The sequence below is a fragment of the Cervus canadensis genome, chromosome 22 (assembly GCF_019320065.1).
Source record: "Cervus canadensis isolate Bull #8, Minnesota chromosome 22, ASM1932006v1, whole genome shotgun sequence".
NCBI lineage: Eukaryota > Metazoa > Chordata > Mammalia > Artiodactyla > Cervidae > Cervus > Cervus canadensis.
Window position 1 is genome coordinate 56973483 of NC_057407.1, and position 18945 is coordinate 56992427.

The following is an 18945-nucleotide window of genomic DNA, read 5'->3' on the forward strand; positions in this document are numbered from 1 at the left end:
TATACCTCTTGATATCCAGGTTTGTTTGATTCTGCAGTTTGGATACCTAGCCTCCCTCCAGAAATTAAGTTTGGATAGTGAGGTCTGCGTTTTCCTAATGTACTGTGTCTGTTTCTGAGTTTTGAATAGCAAATAGTGAGGATTTGGATAGCAGTGAATTTATTTGAAAATTTAATCAAATTGATTCAGTTCCTGAGTTTTAAGATATGAGAATTAGAACACTGAGAGTTTAGATAGCCAGGAAATAATTGTATATGAATTTACTTTGTATGCACTGAAAAAAAAGCTATTCCCCAAAGTAAGATATTTTAAAGTCGAGTTGGAGGAGACCTTAAAAGATCATTTTATCCAAGCAAACTCTAATTTTGGTCCTTTCTGAAACACACTGATCCTTCAGGTGATGCTTGGACATGGAAAGTGATGAGAAGCTGACTGTGTGATGTGTCCTCCTGGTCTGTTGTTCTAAGTGGAGAGGAGGTGCAGGGCAGTTGGAACAGCCACAAGGGCCATGGGGACAGTTGAAACTTGAAAAATACAATCTAATGGGTAAAATAACTTTGTTTTGGGAAATTGCTAGTAAGTGGAATACTAACAGGGTTGTAATTAATATTTTATTCTTATTCAATTCTCTTATATTCATTTGCCTCTCTTGCCTACAAAGTTATCATTTAAAGCTTAAGAACCTTCAAAGAAAGCAGATTACTTATTTCCTTCTTGAAAGCTTTTTTACCAACCCTCCTGCTTTGGGAGGTGTGTGTTGTTCTGTGCTTACTCACTCAGTCTGGTCGGACTCTGCGACTCCATGGGCTGGAGCCCGCCAGGCTCCTCTGTCCATGGGCTTCTCCAGGCAAGAATACTGGGGTGGGTTGCCATGCCCTCCTCCAGGGGATCTCCCTGACTCAGAGACCCAGGTCTGCCGCATTTCAGGCAGATTCTTCACCATCTGAGCCACAGGGAGGCCCAAGAATACTGGAGTGGGTGGCCTATCCCTTCTCCAGCTGATCTTCCCCACTCAGGAGTCGAACTGGGGTCTCCTGCATTGCAGGCGGATTCTTTACCAGCCAAGCTACCAGGGAAGCCCTGGAGGGGTGTAGGGCTCTGATTTTGAACAGAAACATCGTCCATTTCCTGGTGCCCATCTTCCTCCTGCTCTGAATGACCAGTTAGGTCATCGCCCTCTTCATCGCCCCCGGCTCCTTTCTGCTCCTTGCTGGCTTTTTGGCCTCTTTCTGGACATCCTTTTCTTGCACTGGTCTCTTGCTTTGATCCTCTGACAGAGGCGCTGTGGGGCGGGGTCTCTCCAGTGGGGGTCTGTGCCGCATGAGCCGCCGTGTTCTGGACTCCCGCGTACTACCCACATGCACACTCGGTGCAGGGATCCAGGTCACGCTCAGAGTTCAGACAGGCCTTTATGACATCAGTCAGCTCTTCCTCAGAATCTTGGTCTGCCTTTTCAAAACCTGAGTGTCATCGTCTGTCGTGTATCCCAGACCCAGGTTTGTGGAGCACAGGAGGGTCCTTGTCCCCCGCCCCCTGCTCCTTGCACTCTGGTCTCTGTTACCGAAGATTGAGCAGATTTCCCTGAGGTGCTGCAAGTGATGGGTGGTGTCCCCCCTGTCGCCCTTGCCCACAAGTGGGAGTGCACGGTGGCCTCACGGGGGCTCTGCCGGGAGGTCTGGGAGACCGTGGGGTGGGGGTGCACGGCGGCCCTCACGGGGGCTCTGCCGGGGGGTCTGGGGGCCGTGGAGTGGGGGTGCACAGTGGCCCTCACGGGGGCTCTGCCGGGGGGTCTGGGGGCCGTGGGAGTGGGGTGCACGTGGCCTCACGGGGGCTCTGCCGGGGGGTCTGGGGGCTGTGGAGTGGGGGTGCACGGCGGCCCTCACGGGGGCTCTGCCGGGGGTCGGGGCCGTGGAGTGGGGGTGCACGGCGGCCCTCACGGGGGCTCTGCCGGGAGGTCTGGGGGGCCGTGGAGTGGGGGTGCACGGTGGCCCTCAAGGGAGGTCTGGGGGGCTGTGGAGTGGGGGTGCATGGTGGCCCTCACGGGAGGTCTGCAGGGAGGTCTGGGGGGCCGTGGAGTGGAGGTGCGCGGCGGCCCTCACGGGGGCTCTGCCGGGAGGTCTGGGGGGCTTAGGAGCTCATGTAGTATGTTTAGGGGGAAGGGGCTTCTGCCATCTGTCTCAGCCAGTGGCACAGAATCTTGTACATACTGAGTTCATGATAAGTAGTTTATGAGTATTCTATCATGTTCCTTTGAAAGTTAAGTTAGAAGTCAAGAAGCAATGTTAAAGCTTCAATTTTCTTTTAAAAATAATGTGTGTAATATATTACAGTAAATACGGTTAGTCTTTTTGTTGAACAGAGGAGTGGAACAAAACTGTTCACACCTCAAAGGTGGACTGTCCTTAGAGGTTAAATTTTGAGGAGGCTTTTTCTTTGTAGACAAATAAAAGGTTCTTATAACTTTGGTTCTTGGTAATTTACGATTGAAAGTGATAGATGTTAAGTCTGTGGACTTATTGACCATTTTACATTTAACCATAATCCAGTATCCAGTATCTAGTATAGGTGAGTTAAGTGGGATTCTTTCTGTTTAGAATACCTAAAAGCAAAAAAAAAAAAAGTGTTCTATATCGATATCTAAGTGTTTCCCTCAATCCCAATTCTCTGTAATTTCTGATTAACTTCTAATATCTGAGAGTCATTCCACTGAAATGAATATGTGTACCAGTTACTTAGTAATTTCCATGGAAGTCCAGAAAATCTTTGTCATTTCAGTTCTTTCCATGAGACGTTAAATGGTCTTCTGTGGATTAAAAAAAAAAAGTCTACAAACATACTTTTAAAAGAATATAGTTAGCCGTAATATGCATTCAGTTCTTTGACAGGAAGGCCCTTTGTTACGTATTTTTGGCTGTCTCAAATAACACACCTAGTAGTAGGTCCTCAGTGTGTACTGATTTTATGAATGAATGAGAATAATTTCTTTTTAGGGTCCCGATGAAGAAGCTGTTGTGGATCTTGGCAAAACCAGCTCAACTGTGAACACCAAGTTTGAAAAAGAAGAACTAGAGAGTAAGTTTGTTTAAAATAAGTTTTCTTTAGCAGAATAGATTACTAATGAATGTTTGTTAGTGTCCTTTAAGTTTTACTTATTATTTGTTGAAACTGTTGTTGTTGTCATTGTAGAGCATTCATTTATAAGAGTGTTAAACACTTTTCTAAACATAGTTTAATTTTTCTAAACATAGTTTAAAGAAGAATATATAGCAAAAACCTACAGGTAGAACATTTCTTGAAACATAGATATCAGAATGGTTTTCAAATTTTACTAATGGTTACCATTACTTACCTTGAAAATTGAATGCCACAATTATAAAATCCGTTAATTCTTTAATTTTTTTTTTTTCTAACAACGTGGGTAACTTGAATTAAGAGCAAACTGTAATGTGCCAAAATAATAAGCCACAGTTATCCCTGGTGTCATCTAAATGTTCATTTAATAGGTCTGTTAATCAGCCTTTTAAAATACTTATAAAAACCTCAGCATAGAATTATGCAGCAAATCAGTTATTTGCCAGTCTGTTTTCTCTGAGCAGGAAGAAGTCCTGACAAATGGTGTCTTTTTTCTTTCTTTCTTTTTTTCTGAAATAATTTTAAAAGTTACAGAAGACTTGCAAGGGTAGTACATGGTGCCCCCTGTATATACAGCTTTTTCTAATGTTAACATTTTATGTAAGCATAAGTTTATGAAAATGAAGAAATTTCCTTGTTTTTCATAACATTGACACTTTGGAAGAGTAATAGTTACTAGTAGAACATCCCAGAGTATGGGTTTGTGTAATGTATTGTGACGTTATACTCTCATAGCACAGATCACGGGTGTGTGGGCAGCGTAGTGCATGTGATGGCCTCTCTCACCTGTGGACAGGTGATACCAGTATCTTACTATTGGTGATGTTAACCCTGAACACTTGCTACGGTGGTGATCATAGATATTTGTTGTTCATAACTGTTTTTTGGTCTGAATACAAAACTAGGATAATGGAACATCAGAAGTAGTTTTTTCTATTCTAAAAGTATGTTATAACCTTATTTTATTGCTTTTTAATCCAGTCTGACAGTTTCCACCCTTTAATTAGAGTGTTTGAATTGTTTACACTTAATGTATCTCTCATTAATTTGGACCTTACTAATTTGAGATTTTCAAAACTTAATAAATAATTACAACTATCCATTTGTGAATAATCATCATTAAAGCATATATCTTAAGGGCCTCTACTAAGTAGGATTGACTGTAAATGTAGATGGAAAACATTGATGTCTACATAGTATGATTTCAGGTAGGCCAAGTTCTTCTTTCTCAAAATTTCTTTTCAAACTTGCACATGAATACTTACAGAATATCTAGTATACTGATATGTATATTTAGTATACTTATCAGTCGATGGTATTAGCCTTTGATGTAACATTCTATGTAGTGCTCTGTAAAATAAGAGAAGTAACAGGAGACCAGCATTGTTAATTACATGAACCTATATGTAATGCTTTTTCATCAAAGTAGAATTTGGTATTCTTTTGTTTATATCTCCTCTTTCCCTTTTTGGAAACCTAATACTGGCAATACTTGAAGATATTGTAGGTTTGGTTCCAGACCACTGCAACAAAGTGAGTCACAGTAATTTTTTTGGTTTCCTAGTGCTTATAAAGGTTATGTTCATGCTATCTCATAGTCTATTAAATGTGCAATAACATTGTGTCTAAAAAACAAAGTATGTGCCTTCACTTAAAAAATACTTTATTGCTACAAAATGCTAACCATCATTTAAACCTTCAACGTGTCATAATCTTTTTGTTGGCAGAGGGTTTGGACTTGATGTTGGTGGCTGCTGGCTGATCAAGGTGGTGATTGCTAAAGGTTGGGATGAATTTCTTAATATAAGACAACAATAAAGTCTTCCACCTTGGTTATTCACAAATGATTTCTCTGTACCCTGCAGTACTGTGATAGCATCTGACCCACAGTAGAATGTATTTCAAAATTACAGTCAGTCTTCTCAAACCCTTTTGCTTTTATCAAATAAGTTGATGTAGTCTTCTAATTCCTCTGTTGTCATTTCAACAAGCTTCACAGCAGCTTCACTGGAGTAGGTTTCATCCAAAGAAACCACTTATTATGCTCAGCAGTAGGAAGCAGCTCCTCACCTTCAGTCCCATCTTCAGGCTCCACTTCTAAATCTAGCTTTTTTGCTGTTTCCACCACATCTGCAGTGACTTCTTCCACTGAAGGCTTGAGCCCCTCAAAGTCATCCAGGAGGGTTGTAATCAACTTCTTTCAAAAACTCCTCTGTTAATGTTGATCCTTTGACCTCTTCCCATGAATCTTGAATGTTCCTCATGGCAGCTAGAATGGTGAATCCTTTCCAGAAGATTTTCAATTGATTTTGCCCAGATCCGTTGGAGGAATCACTATCCATGGCAGCTGTAGCCTTACAAAATATATTTCTTAAATAATAAAACTTGAAAGTTGAAATGACTCCTTGATTCATGAGCTGCAGAATGGATGTTGTGTTACCAGGCATGATCATTAATTAACCTCTTTGTCCATCTCCACCAGAGCTCTTGGGTGTCCAGATGTCTTGCGAATGAACAGTCATATTTTGAAAGTAACTTTTTTCTGAGCAGTAGATCTCAACAGTAGGCTTAAAATGTTCAGTAAACTGTGTTGTCAACTGATGTGCTGTCTTCCAGGCTTTGTAAAACCTATAATGGAAAAGAATCTAAAGCTATACAGCTGAAACTAACATAATATTGTAAATCAACTAGGGTTAAATAAAATAAATAAAAGAAAAAGCCTAATTCTTATGGGCCCTAGGCTTTCAGATGGTAAAAGAGCACTGGTTTCAGCTTCATGTCACCAGCTGCATTAGGGAGTCAGCCAGTCCTCTGAAGCTTTGAAACCAAGTACTGACTCCTCTCTAGCTGTGAAAGTCCCAGACGGCATCTTCTTCCAATAGAAGTCTGTTTCATCTACATTCTATTCAGACCACTAGAACTTTCTCCATAGCAGCAGTAAGGTCATTTCAGTTTCTTATCATTTGTGTGCTCACTAGAGCAGCACTGTTAATTTCCTTCAAGAACCTTCTTTTGTACCTGCTTCTTGGCTGTATGGCACAAGAGGCCTGGCTTTAGGCCTCTCTTGGTTTTCGACATGCCTTCCTTACTAAGCTTAATTATCTCTAACTTCTGATTTAAAGTAAGAGACATGTGACTCTCCCTTTGACTTGACTACTTAGAGGCTGTTGTAAGGCTGTTAATTGGCCTGTTTTCGGCATTGCTGTGTCTCAGGGAACAGGGAGGCCCGAGGAGAAGGGGAGAGGTGGGGGAATGGCCAGCCCATGGAGCCGTCAGAACACACACATTTATTAAATAAGGTTGCCATCTTATATGGGCATGGTGTGTGGTGCCCTCAAACAATCACGAGTACCACATCAAAGATCACCGAACGTAGATCACCATAATAAATATAATACTAATGGAGAAGTTTGAACCGTTGCCAGAGTTACTACCAAACCATGATACAGAGAGGAAGTGAGCAAATGCTGTTGGGAAGATGGTGCCAATAGGTTGGCTCAATGCAAGGTTGCCACAAACCCTCAATTTGTAAAAAGCACGGTAACTGTAAAATGGGGACTGCTAGTAACATTTCTGAACATCTCACCAGGCCACCGAGCTGTGTACATCGGTGTTCACGTTCCGTTTGGTAAAGAGAGTCGCCGGCGTCACAGGCATCGTGGACACAAGCATCACCATCGGAGGAGAAAAGACAAGGACTCGGACAGAGAGGATGGACGGGAGTCTCCTTCTTATGGTGAGAGAGGTGGGAGGTTCTCCACTCACGCTTAAGTCTCTCTCCTGGGAATTGTAACTAAACATGTCCTCCTAAAAATCATATTTCTGTAATTTAGACAGTATATGCATTAAGGAATAGTAATTGAAGTAAGAATATTTTTTTCTTTAAGAAAAATGCTTAGTTTATAGCTTAAGATCTACTTGAGGTGGGTGAAAAAAGTAAGGGATTTTGGTTTCTTTATTGTATTCTAGCCTTGGAACTGTAAATGTTGAGGCTTGGCTCTTCAAATTCAATTTAGGAGGATTTCTATTTCCTTTTCTCTATTATATGTTTCATTGTTTACATATGCAGTAAACAAATATCTAGAATCCTTAGGCTCCTGGAAGAGATTGAAATTGTTTCTTTCTTTTTTTTTTTGGTGTGCTTCTGTAGCAGTCTTTTATTTATTTATTTTCATTTATTTTTATTAGTTGGAGGCTAATTACTTTACAATATTGTAGTGGTTTTTGCCATACATTGACATGAATCAGTCATGGATTTACATGTGTTCCCCATCCTGAACCCCCCTTCCCACCTCCGTCCCCATCCCATCCTTCTGGGTCATCCCAGTGCACCAGCCCTGAGCACTTGTCTCATGCATCTAACCTGGACTGGTGATCTGTTTCACACTTGATAATATACATGTTTCAGTGCTATTCTCTCAGATCATCCCACCCTCGCCTTCTCCCATAGAGTCCAAAAAAGTACACAAATAGATGGAGAAATATACCGTGTTCATGGATTGGAAGAATCAATATTGTGAAAATGAGTATACTACCCAAAACAATCTATAGATTCAATGCAGTCCCTATCAAGCTACCAATGGTATTCTTCACAGAACTAGAACAAATAATTTCACAATTTGTATGGAAATACAAAAAACCTCAAAAAGCTAAAGCAATTTTGTTTTCATTTTTAAGTACATGTTTTGACCAGAAGATTTTATCCCTTAGGCTGGATTACTTGGTTTTCGGGGGGGCGGGGCGTGGGGGTGGAAAGAGTGCTTTGATTAGATAGTTTTGTCTTTAGAAAGACAGCCTTGACAGACTTTTTGTTTGAGAGCAGATCAATAAAGAAGTGCCAGCAGACACAGTAAATGTTGGGAATCTTAGGGAAAAAAGCATATAGTAGAGGAAAGAAAATTAGTAATATCTGATAATGACAATTGCCAGTTATTTAAGCGGCCCTGAGAGCTGGAAAGGGGAGAACCAGAAAGAATAGCTGTGCAGCTTGAGCGGGACCTTAGACATGCACTCAGTTGACATCCAGGGCATCATTGGTTTTTGAGGACATCATGGCCCTTGTGGCTGTCTACACCATAGATCCTGTGTGTGTGCTCTCAGGAGCTAAGTGAGCTGCACCCCATGGGCACTTGTGTGCTCTGCTAAAAAAAAGTTTTGTTGAAGAGTGAAAGAATTACTGTATATTATACAACTTATGTCACAATTGAAGGAAGGGAAATACTGATGGGCTAATAAAATACTAACTGCCATTTCTGTGAAGTATTCCATGAAGCCCTTAACATATGCCCTTTGATTTAATCTTCTCAGCATTTAAAAAAAGTAAAGATTGGTATTATTGTTTTCATTGTATAGACGGAGAAGCCTCAACTTAGAGAGGCTACATGACGGGAATCTCTTCTCCAGTCCTAAGAGATACTGACAGCCTGATAAACTCAATATTAAGTGGTCGAATAGCCAAGAAAGATAATGTCACTACCAAAGGGAAAGTCGATGCTCATTTTAGAAAGGATCACTGGTGGACTCTGATGCTGTTGGTAGTTGAGAAGTATCTTGCTGGGCTTCCCAGGTGGCTCAGTGGTAGGGAATCTGCCTGCCAAGCAGGAGATCTGGGTTCAGTCCCTGGGTCGGAGCACCCCCCGGGAGAAGGAAATGGCAACCCACTCCAGTATTCTCATCTGGAGAATCTGGTGGGCAGAGGAGTGTGGCAGGCTCCTTGGGGTGGCAAAGAGTCAGATGTGACTGAGCAACAAGTATTCTGCTGTTCCATGTGACGATCCATCCAGTTTAGAATATCTTACTTTGTGAGTAGATGGATATGCTTCTTTATTTCATTCTGAGTAAAAAGGTACACAATATTTTTTAATAGAAAATTTTTTTACTAAATTATGTTTATATATTCACCTGGCTAGGTGATTTAATGTTTATGCTGAGGTCTGACATTTGAAGTCTAAATATAGTGGTTTGAAAAATATATTTGGTAGAGAAAACATTTGTGACTTTTTCATGGAGTTATTATGCCTAGAAAAGTTTTGTTACAGAGGTGGGTTTATTTTGGTTTCAACTGCCCATCTATATCCTAGAAATTGCTATGAATGAGGTGGCTTCTTTCCTCCCCTGACTCTCTAAAAAGAGATTATGCTGGTCTGCTACTTCTGGACATGAAGGAGTAATAGGAATTGAATTTGCCTTCCAACTATAAATAGCTAGAGAACTGCACAAAGTGTTTGAAGCAGTAGTTTTCAGACATGGGACGACAGGCAGCATAGGACGTTGAGCTCTGAGAGGGGAAGTGGCGAGCTGGGCCCTGTGGTTCCTGAGCTTGTCAAGCAAGGTGGTTTCCAGGCTACAACCTGAGGAGCCGGGACAGAGCCTCGCAGCTCTCAGGGCTGAGGAGATAGGCTGGGGTTGGGGAGGCCTAAGGTGTTAGCTGAGTACTAAAGAATTGATGCTTTTGAACTGTGGTGTTGGAGAAGACTCTTGAGAGTCCCTTGGACTGCAAGGAGATCCAACCAGTCCATCCTAAAGGAGATCCGTCCTGGGTGTTCATTGGAAGGACTGATGCTGAGGCTGAAACTCCAATACTTTGGCCACCTCATGCGAAGAGTTGACTCATTGGAAAAGACCCTGATGCTGGGAGGGATTGGGGGCAGGAGGAGAAGGGGATGACAGAGGATGTGATGGCTGAATGGCATCACCGACTCGATGGACATGAGTTTGAGTAAACTCCGGGAGTTGGTGATGGACAGGGAGGCCTGGCGTGCTGCGATTCATGGGGTCGCAAAGAGTCGGACCCGACTGAGCGACAGAACTGAACTGAACTGAAGGTGTTAGCATTTAAGATGTAGCGTGCCAGAGAGTAGAGAGCTGCACACGGAGAGGGTTCCAAAGGTCTGAAGAAGGGCACTGTTCAGTCTTCGGCTGAATGCTCATGTGGGTGTGTGTGACAGAAAACTGTCTGAGGCTTGCAGATCACCTCCAGAAAGCAGTTACAGTAAGTAGTTCCTGGATTTCACACAAAAGCTAGGTATAGGATGTGTTCCCACCATTCTGACGGTAGCGGTCTCAGAAGGGTATTGACTCAGTAGTAGGTCTAAATCAGTTTTACACTCAAGACTGCAGTGAATCTACTAAAAAAAAATTTTTAAAGCAGGTCTTGAAAGAATTAAATTGACCTCGAGTTTCTGCATGTCAGAACAAAGTCTAGTACTACTGAGAAATGCAGTAAAACCTAGCATTTAACCATGTGAAGTGCACAATATCTGACATTCACAACTTACTTGAAATATAGTGAAGTAGGAAAGTAGGCATAACTAAGAGAAAAATAAATCAGTAGGAACAGATCCAGAAATCACAGACTTAATAGAATTCTAAAGCAAGCATGTTAAAGCAGCATAATAAATACTCTTTATATGATCAAAGGAAGAAAGAAAAATAGACTGATGAGGAGGGAGGCTGAAAATATATGAAAGTCCCAAATGGAACTTCTACATGTGAAAAATATAGTATCTGAAATGAATAGTATGCCAGATAAGATTAACAGATGATTTGACATTACAGAACAAGAAAGATTAGTGATTTTTTTAAGAGATTGTGATAGAAACTAATCAAAATGAAACATACAAAAAAGCTGAAAAACCAATAAATAGCATCAGTAATTTGTCAGACAATATCAGTTCAGGTAGTCTAACACGTATATAATTGGAGTGCCAGAAAAATTTCCAAAAGTAATTAAAACTCTGAAACAGGTCCAAGGAATTCAGCAAAGCCCAAGGAGAAGAAACATGAAGAAAACCACCCAAAATCACAAATATCAAACTGCTGAAACCAAGAGGTAACAGTCCTAAATAGCTTCAAAATCCGTGAAGCAAAAACTGATAAAACTGGAAAGAGAGAAATCGACAAGTGTAGTTGGAAATAACAGCTCTCCTTCCTCAGTAATGGATAGAACAAGTGAACAAAAAATCAGTAAGGATATGGAAAACCTAAGTAACACTTTCAGGTTGATGGTCACATGCATAGAACTCAACCACAGCAAAATATACAGTCTTTACAGGTGCATATCAAAGATTTACCAAGATCATATTCTAGGCCATAAAACAAGTCAGTACATTTGAAAGGACTGAAAGTATATTCTCTGACCACAATAGAATTAAACTAGGAATATACAGAGGTAAATACCCAGATATTTGGAAATTAAATGCAGAGCTTCTCAGTAACTCATGGGTTAATGATTCAATCACAATAGAAGTTAGAAAGTATCTTGAATTCATGAAAATGAAAACCCAGTATAGGCAGTATCTGAGAGGACATTCTTCAAAGTGAGGACATAGTTCTGACATGCATAGGTTTCATTTAGCATGGCTTTCTGCAAAGTGAGGATGTCTATATTTTGAAATTTGTCAGGTGTGGCTGAAGCAGTGCTTAGAGAAAAATGTATAGCATGTTATCTTAATATTAGAAAAAAGGAAAGACCTAATCAGTGATTTAAGCTTGTAACTTAAGAAATTGAAGGCACAAATAGAGCAAATTAAACCAAAATATGGAAAAGAAATAATTGAAATTAAAGCAAAAATGAATTAAATAAAAATTAGACCAATATTAGCAAAAATCAATTCGACTAAAATCTGGTTCTTTGAAAAGATCAATAAAATTGATAAATCTAAATAGCCAGACTGATCATGTGAGGGGGAAAAAAAGATACAAATGACCAGCACCAGAAATTTTCAGTACAGATTCTACAGATATTAAAGACTCTAGAGGGAGTATTATGAATGATTCTGTGCCAACAAAATTGATACTTCAGATTAACTGAGGCAGTTTCTTAGGATTACATGCTCTTAAGCAGAAATGGGTAACCTGAATTACCCTGCATGTAGAAAAAGAAATTGAATTTGTAGTCTCAGACATTCTATGATGAAAATTTACTTTCCCATACATAGCAACTTTTATATAAAAGTAAGAAATAACACACACTCTGTCAGATTATTGAAGATGACAAAACTAGGAATAGCAAACTAAGAATATTAGAAAACTTCCTCACTTCCCAGTCATCTTGTGAAGCCAGCATTACCAAAACTTGATGAAGATGTTACGAGAGGATAAAACTGCACACTAATTACTTCTCAGAAATGTAGATTCAGAAGTCCTTAAGAAAATAAACACATCTTTTTTCCACCAGTATTTAAGAGAGCTAATCCATCATGACAGCACTTTGCTGAGTGGTGGCCCCCACCTTGTCTGCGTCCCTAATGTCTGGAATCTGAGTGTTAACCTTATTTAGCAAAGGTGAATTTATAGATGTGACTAAAGTAGAGGATTTTGAGTAGTGGAGATCATGCTGGATTAATGGAGATGGGCCAGATTTAATCACAAGGAGTCACAAGATCAAAGGAGACAGTGGTGGTATTGATACAGTGGGGAGGGGTCCAGACCCCGGGAATGTGGGCAACCTCCAGAAGCTGGAACCTCCAGGGAGAACCATCCCCATGGTTTTAGCCGTGCATAAAGCCCATTTTGGACTTACGGTCTCCACAACTACAAGAGAATAAACTTGTGTTATTTAAGCCACCAAATTTGTGGCAGTTGACTATAGCAGCAATAGGAAATTGATAAACAAGTGGAAATTCAGGGTCGTTTTAAAATTTAAACATCTATCAATGTAAACTTATTAACAGTATAAACCAGAAAAACCCCATGTAACCATATCAATAAGACAGAAAAATTCCACCCCCATTCATGATAAAATTCCCCTAACATACTAGGAATATTAAGAAACTTCCTCAGTGTGATAGAGAGCATCTAGAAATGCTGGTGGGAGACTGAAAGTTTTCTCCCCGTGAACTGGGAAAAGGGAGGCTGTCCTTTCTCACCACTTCTGTTCAGCATGGCACTGGCACACCTCTCCAGCGGAATAAGGCAAGAAAGAAATGAAATACATCCAGAAGATAAACGAAGATGTAAAATTGTCTTTATTCACAATTACAGAATAACATATGTAGCAAATCCTAAGCAATCTACAAAGCTACAGAAATACGTGAGTTTAGCAAGGTTGCAGGATACAAAATCAGGGTACGGAATCAACTGTATTTCTATATAAAAGCAATGAACCATCAGAAAATGAAGTAAATACTGACACAGTAGCACCAGAAAAATTATTTGGGGATAAATTTCACAAAAGATATATAAGACCTAACTGTTGAAAGATTCAGGTGTTAGAAGTCCAGTCACACCATGGTTTTGTCATGTGTTGGTCCCAGAATATTCCTTCATTGTGAAGACCCAGGTCATGTGCATACTGCACAGTTTTGCATTTCATGCTCCTCCTCTTCTCCTGTTCTTTATATTTTCCTCTATCTGGTGTTTTTCCTCTTTGGCTAGCTTATTCTGTTTTCTGTATCTCTTAACCGTGTGTGTTTCTGTCTTGTCCTTAATGCATTCTGTATAACCTCCTCCTTACATCTGTCTTTTCCTTGAACAGTTCTACTTCTAGTCTGCTTTGTAACCTGTTTTAATTTCCCTGTTGGGGTTTTAATTTCCTGGAGGTTTGTTTACTTAGATGTAAATTTTGAATTTGATATCCCCTCTCATATTTGGAAGAATTTGATTTTGTTTTTAATTGATGCTTGTTGTTGTATGCTTATGTGTTTATTCTGGGGCCCCTGTGGGTTTAAGTTGTTCTGGGCTAGAATGTATGTTAATTTCTCGGTTGGGAATCCTGTACCACACAGATAAACTCGGAGATCATGAGTGGCAGTGACCTGTCCTGCGTCTCTGACCTCAGAGACAGACTTGCTTTTCCATGATCGTAAGAAGTTAGTTTTGCGTTTTCTCGTCTTTTTTTTTTGAAACTCAGGGATTTTTTTTTTTAATTTTTGAACTTAACTACTTATTAACTATTTTATTTATTTATTTAATTAACTATTTTAAATGTTGTATGTTGTCTAACATTTCCATCTATTTTTGGTGAGGGCAAAGTCCTGTTTTATGCACAGTGTTTTCTTGGTTGTTGCTTGCTTTGTTTTTACAGAAGTTTGTTGAAGATTAGTGTGAGTTATCTTTAACATACTCTTTTTCTTTTTCATCTATAGAGGTGATCTTTCTGTGAAATTCTTTTGTTCTAGATTGTTGGCCCTTATTTCCTTTCAGAATTGTATTATTTTAATAATAATCAGAAGAAATTTGTTCTAATGGAATATATTTGTAACAAAACAGTGAGTAGAGAATTTCCTCACTTTGGGAAATTCTGTATTTAATTTACCTTTGTGTTAATTGGGGAAGATTTTTGAGTGTGTGTTTTTAAATTCTGACTTTTGTCAAGACACGCCGTCCCAGAGAGTGCAGTTCATCCTCGGCACTGAGGACGACGATGAGGAGCACATCCCCCACGACCTCTTCACAGAGATGGACGAGCTCTGCTACAGGGACGGGGAGGAGTATGAGTGGAAGGAGACGGCCAGGTGCTGACGCTCTTGCTCGAAGCTTCCAGCCACTGCTGCTTGGTTCCTTTCAGTAATGAAAATGAAAGATTGAAACTATGAGACACACGATGCTTTAAAACAGCGAGTAGAGAATTTCCTTGGGTCTAGAAATTCAGTATTTAATTTTTCTCTTTATTCTCATAATTTGTTTCATTAAATAATTCTTAATGCCGTAATAGAACACAAAAGGAATTATGTTAACTGTAGATTTTCGTGTCTTTAATTAGAGAAAAAAATCTGAGAAGACATTTTGCATATTCACAGTTTAAAATAAGATTGGAAGTTGACACGATGGAATTCCAGAGTTTGTTTCTGTAGAGTTACTGTTGTGACAGCTGGAACAGAAAGAGGAACTGCCACGATCTAGTGACTCTCAACATTACAGACCATTAACCTAATTTGTAAAAGTGTGTAGAAAAATTTTATTTTGGTGATGGTGATCTTTTTTTCTCTTTATAAGAATATGCTTGCATTTGTCATATTAAACAGAATCATCACTATTTGTAACATATTTGTATACATTATACATTTCAGATGGCTGAAATTTGAAGAGGATGTTGAAGATGGTGGTGACCGGTGGAGTAAACCTTATGTGGCAACTCTTTCTTTACATAGTCTTTTTGAGCTGAGAAGTTGCATCTTAAATGGAACAGTCATGCTGGATATGAGAGCAAGCACTCTCGATGAAATAGCAGGTGACAGCAAAGTGACTTCTTTATGTTTAAGTTGCAGTGAAGTTGAGATAAATAAGGAAAATAAAGTGGAATTCTGGACCGTTGATTTGATGGTTACATGTTGAGCTTCCATTCTGTGCAGGGCAGTATGAAGAGTTAGACGTAAATAACCCTTTTTATCCTTGGTAAGTTTGGAGTCTGAAAGATGAACTGAGACAGATGTAGCTACAGTGTCAAGAAGACTGTGACTAGTGCCATAAGCAAGATCCAGAGTCTGTTCTTTGGAGGTGCAGAGGAAGGAGCTTTCCGTTTGCTTGTTTCTGGACCGTGGTATCTGGGGAGACCTAGAAGGTACATAAACTGCACAACTTATCCATCGAATGTGAACACATGGCAGCAAGGGGAGGTGGTGTGAGAGGATAGAAAGTGTTCTAAGGAGGAAGAGAAGGGAGAGAAGGCTAGAAAGTACCAGCAGGTCTGATCTCAGGAAGGTCAGTTCTCTGAGTACACAGATTTCTTGAGATTTGCAGGAAAATAATTTAGAGGTGAGTTACAACTACCCTTGAATTACTGGGCTAAGAAATTGGGTTTGATTTGATAGGCATTTTGGTTCTTAGTGATTTTTAAGTACAAGAATATTAACCAGATGTGGAACAACTGACTGGTTCAGTATTGGGAATAGGATACAACAAGGCTGTATATTGTCGCCTTGTTTATTTAGCTTATGTACAGAGTACCACATGTGAAATGCTGGTCTGGATGAATCACAAGTTGAAATTAAAATTGTCAAGAGAAATATCAGTGACCTCAGATATGCAGATGGAGAAGGCAATGGCACCCCACTCCAGTACTCTTGCCTGGAGAATCCCATGGACGGAGGAGCCTGGTAGGCTGCAGTCCATGGGGTCGCTAACGGTCGGACATGACTGAGCGACTTCACTTTCACTTTTCACTTTCATGCATTGGAGAAGGAAATGGCAACCCACTCCAGTGTTCTTGCCTGGAGAATCTCAGGGACGCAGAGCCTGGTGGGCTGCTGTCTATGGGGTTGCACAGAGTCGGACATGACTGAAGTGACTTAGCAGCAGCAGCAGCAGATGCAGATGATACCATTCTAATGGCAGAAAGTGAAGAGGAACTAAAGAGCTTCTTGATGAGGGTGAAAGAGGAGAATGAAAAAAGCTGGCTTAAAGCTCACCATTCAGAAAACTAAGATCATGGCATCTGATCCTACCGCTTCATGGCAAGTAGAAGGGGAAAAAGTGGCAACAGTGACAGATTTGATTTTCTTAGGCTCCAAAATCACTGCAAACAGTGACTGCAGCCATGACACTAAAAGGTGTTTACTTGGAAGGAAAGCTTTGCTAACGAAGGTCTGTCTAGTCAAAGCTGTGGTTTTCCCAGTAGTCATGTATGGCTGTGAGAGTTGGACCATAAAGAAAGCTGAGCACCAAAAAATTGATAATTTTGAATTGTGGTGCTGGAGCAGACTCTTGAGAGTCCCTTGGACTGCATGGAGATCAAACTAGTCAATCCTAAAGAAAATCAATCCTGAATATTCACTGGAAGGACTGATGTAGAAGCTCCGATACTTTGGCCACTTGAAGCAAAAAGCCGACTCACTAGAAAAGATCCTGATGCTGAGAAAGATTAAAGGTAAAGTGAGAAAGGGGCGACAGAGGATGAGGTGGTTGAATAGCATCACCAACTCAATGGGCATGAATTTGAGCAAAGTCTGGGAGATAGTGAGGGACAGGGGAGCGTGGTGGGCTACAGTCAGTGAGGTCACAAAAAGTCGGACACAACTGAGCAACTGAACAACAACAGTGATCTTGATGTGTGTCAGCAGGATTATTCTGGGAGGAGGAGGTAGGGTGGCTTTGGACTAGAAGAGGTTAGAAGCCAGGAGGTTGTTTATTCTCTTGGAATGTCTCAGCAAGAAATGCCAGCGACCTGAAGTGTGGCAGGTGGTACCAGTGGAAATGGAGAGAGAAAGAACAAAAAGATGCTGTGATGAAGCTACTTGGTCATTAGCTGAAGTTGCTCAAAACCAAAATCAAGTTCAGTAGTAATAAATTTTATAGTGTGACTACCATTATAGTCACCTCGATATAAAAAGAAAAAGCTGTCGTATTTGATCTTCAAGAGAACCATAAATTTATTAGAGTTTCTCAGGCTGGAAATACTTTGATGTTACCAGATTGTTAATTTGACCTTGTGCTGCAAATCTTTAAGTTATCAAAGTCCTTAATTTTCTTGTCTTCTATAAATGACTAAAAAAGTGATTTGGGAATTAGAAATATTAAATTTAGATAAATGTAGTATGTCTTACTTTGGCTTTCCAGTGATCACATAATACAGTATATCGTAGTAAATGTATAGTCCAGTTTTCACATATATGGTAGCCTGTAGTTGTGGTTTTACAGTTAGAGTTTACCTGCTAGTTTGATCCCTTACAGTTTTTCTCTGAGGAATCTTAAACAGTTTTGAAAGCTTGACTCTTATTTCAAGTTAGTGGCGCTTTTAAAAAATATTTATATCAGTGTGTACTTTGTAAATTAATAATAGTCCATAAAGTAATTAGCCTCCAACTAATAAAAATAAATGGAAAAAAAAATCCAGATAACACAGTAATATATAAATTATCATTGTCGTCAACCCCCCCCCCCTCAATTTCCCACACCCACCTCACAGCCTGGTACATACATCTACAAAGTTACTACTTCATATTTTATCTGTTCAGTTACTCATTGGTTTTCTACCTCTGGATGAGTGAGAGCAGAAACTCAGTCTGCTTGGTTAATTGCTGTATTCCTAACACATAGTAGATGCTCAGTAAATAGTTAATTATTGAATGAATGAATACAGATATTCAGCTACAGTTTTGGAGAAAAATATGAGGTGAAGCCATAAAATATCTTCATTTCTTAGGAAACCAGTATTATTTAAATATCCAGTTTAACGGAATTTATTGTATACGTATCAGTAAAGCACCTTCAGCTATATAGGAAGGCTCTTGGTGTGTAACAATAGCTTTTTAATAAATAATAGTATTTATTAAAATCAGAGTCTCTATTAGTATGTTCAGCTTTGTTGGATTGTGTTCATAGTTATCATTATGCATCCATTATTAAATGTTAGATGAGAATAATGCTTCATAGAGCTATGTAAGAGTCTTTATTTTCCTGGTAAGATTTCATTTACCATTTATTATGTGTTACAGTTATCCAGGTGTTGACTTTATTTAGTAACAATGATGGTTATCTGTGTATTTTTCTTTGCCTAGATATGGTACTGGACAACATGATTGCCTCTGGCCAGCTGGACGAGTCCATCAGAGAGAATGTCAGAGAAGCCCTTCTGAAGAGGCACCACCATCAGAATGAGAAGAGGTTCACCAGCCGGATCCCCCTAGTTCGATCTTTTGCAGACATAGGCAAGAAACATTCTGACCCTCACTTGCTTGAAAGGAACGGTGAGATAAGTTGTGGTGTCCAATTTTTCTAACACTTTACTAACAGCATTCCAGCTTGTTACAGTTAGCATTTGGGAAAAGAAACTCATTTTTTCTAGATAATTACATAGGTCTTTTATCTTTTTGATTCTTTTTTCAAAAAATAATAGTAGTATTTGTGCATTTAAATATTTCATTTCTGAAATGT

At 39.7% G+C, this 18945-nt stretch overlaps 1 protein-coding gene across 9 annotated transcripts in view; it reads left to right on the forward strand.

Annotated features, from left to right (window-relative positions):
* The window catches only part of SLC4A7 (solute carrier family 4 member 7), a 110233-nt gene that overhangs the window by 34146 nt on the left and 57142 nt on the right, over nt 1-18945 (forward strand). For 5 of the 9 annotated variants that reach the window (XM_043443630.1, XM_043443632.1, XM_043443637.1 and 2 more), the window contains exons 2-6: nt 2991-3072; nt 6722-6868; nt 14450-14588; nt 15144-15304; nt 18570-18758. In XM_043443630.1, the coding sequence (XP_043299565.1) occupies nt 2991-3072; nt 6722-6868; nt 14450-14588; nt 15144-15304; nt 18570-18758 (718 nt within the window). Of the gene's footprint in view, nt 1-2990; nt 3073-6721; nt 6869-14449; nt 14589-15143; nt 15305-16883; nt 16940-18569; nt 18759-18945 lie in introns of those variants that run through there. The other 4 variants (XM_043443631.1, XM_043443633.1, XM_043443635.1 and 1 more) reach the window with 2 other exon arrangements.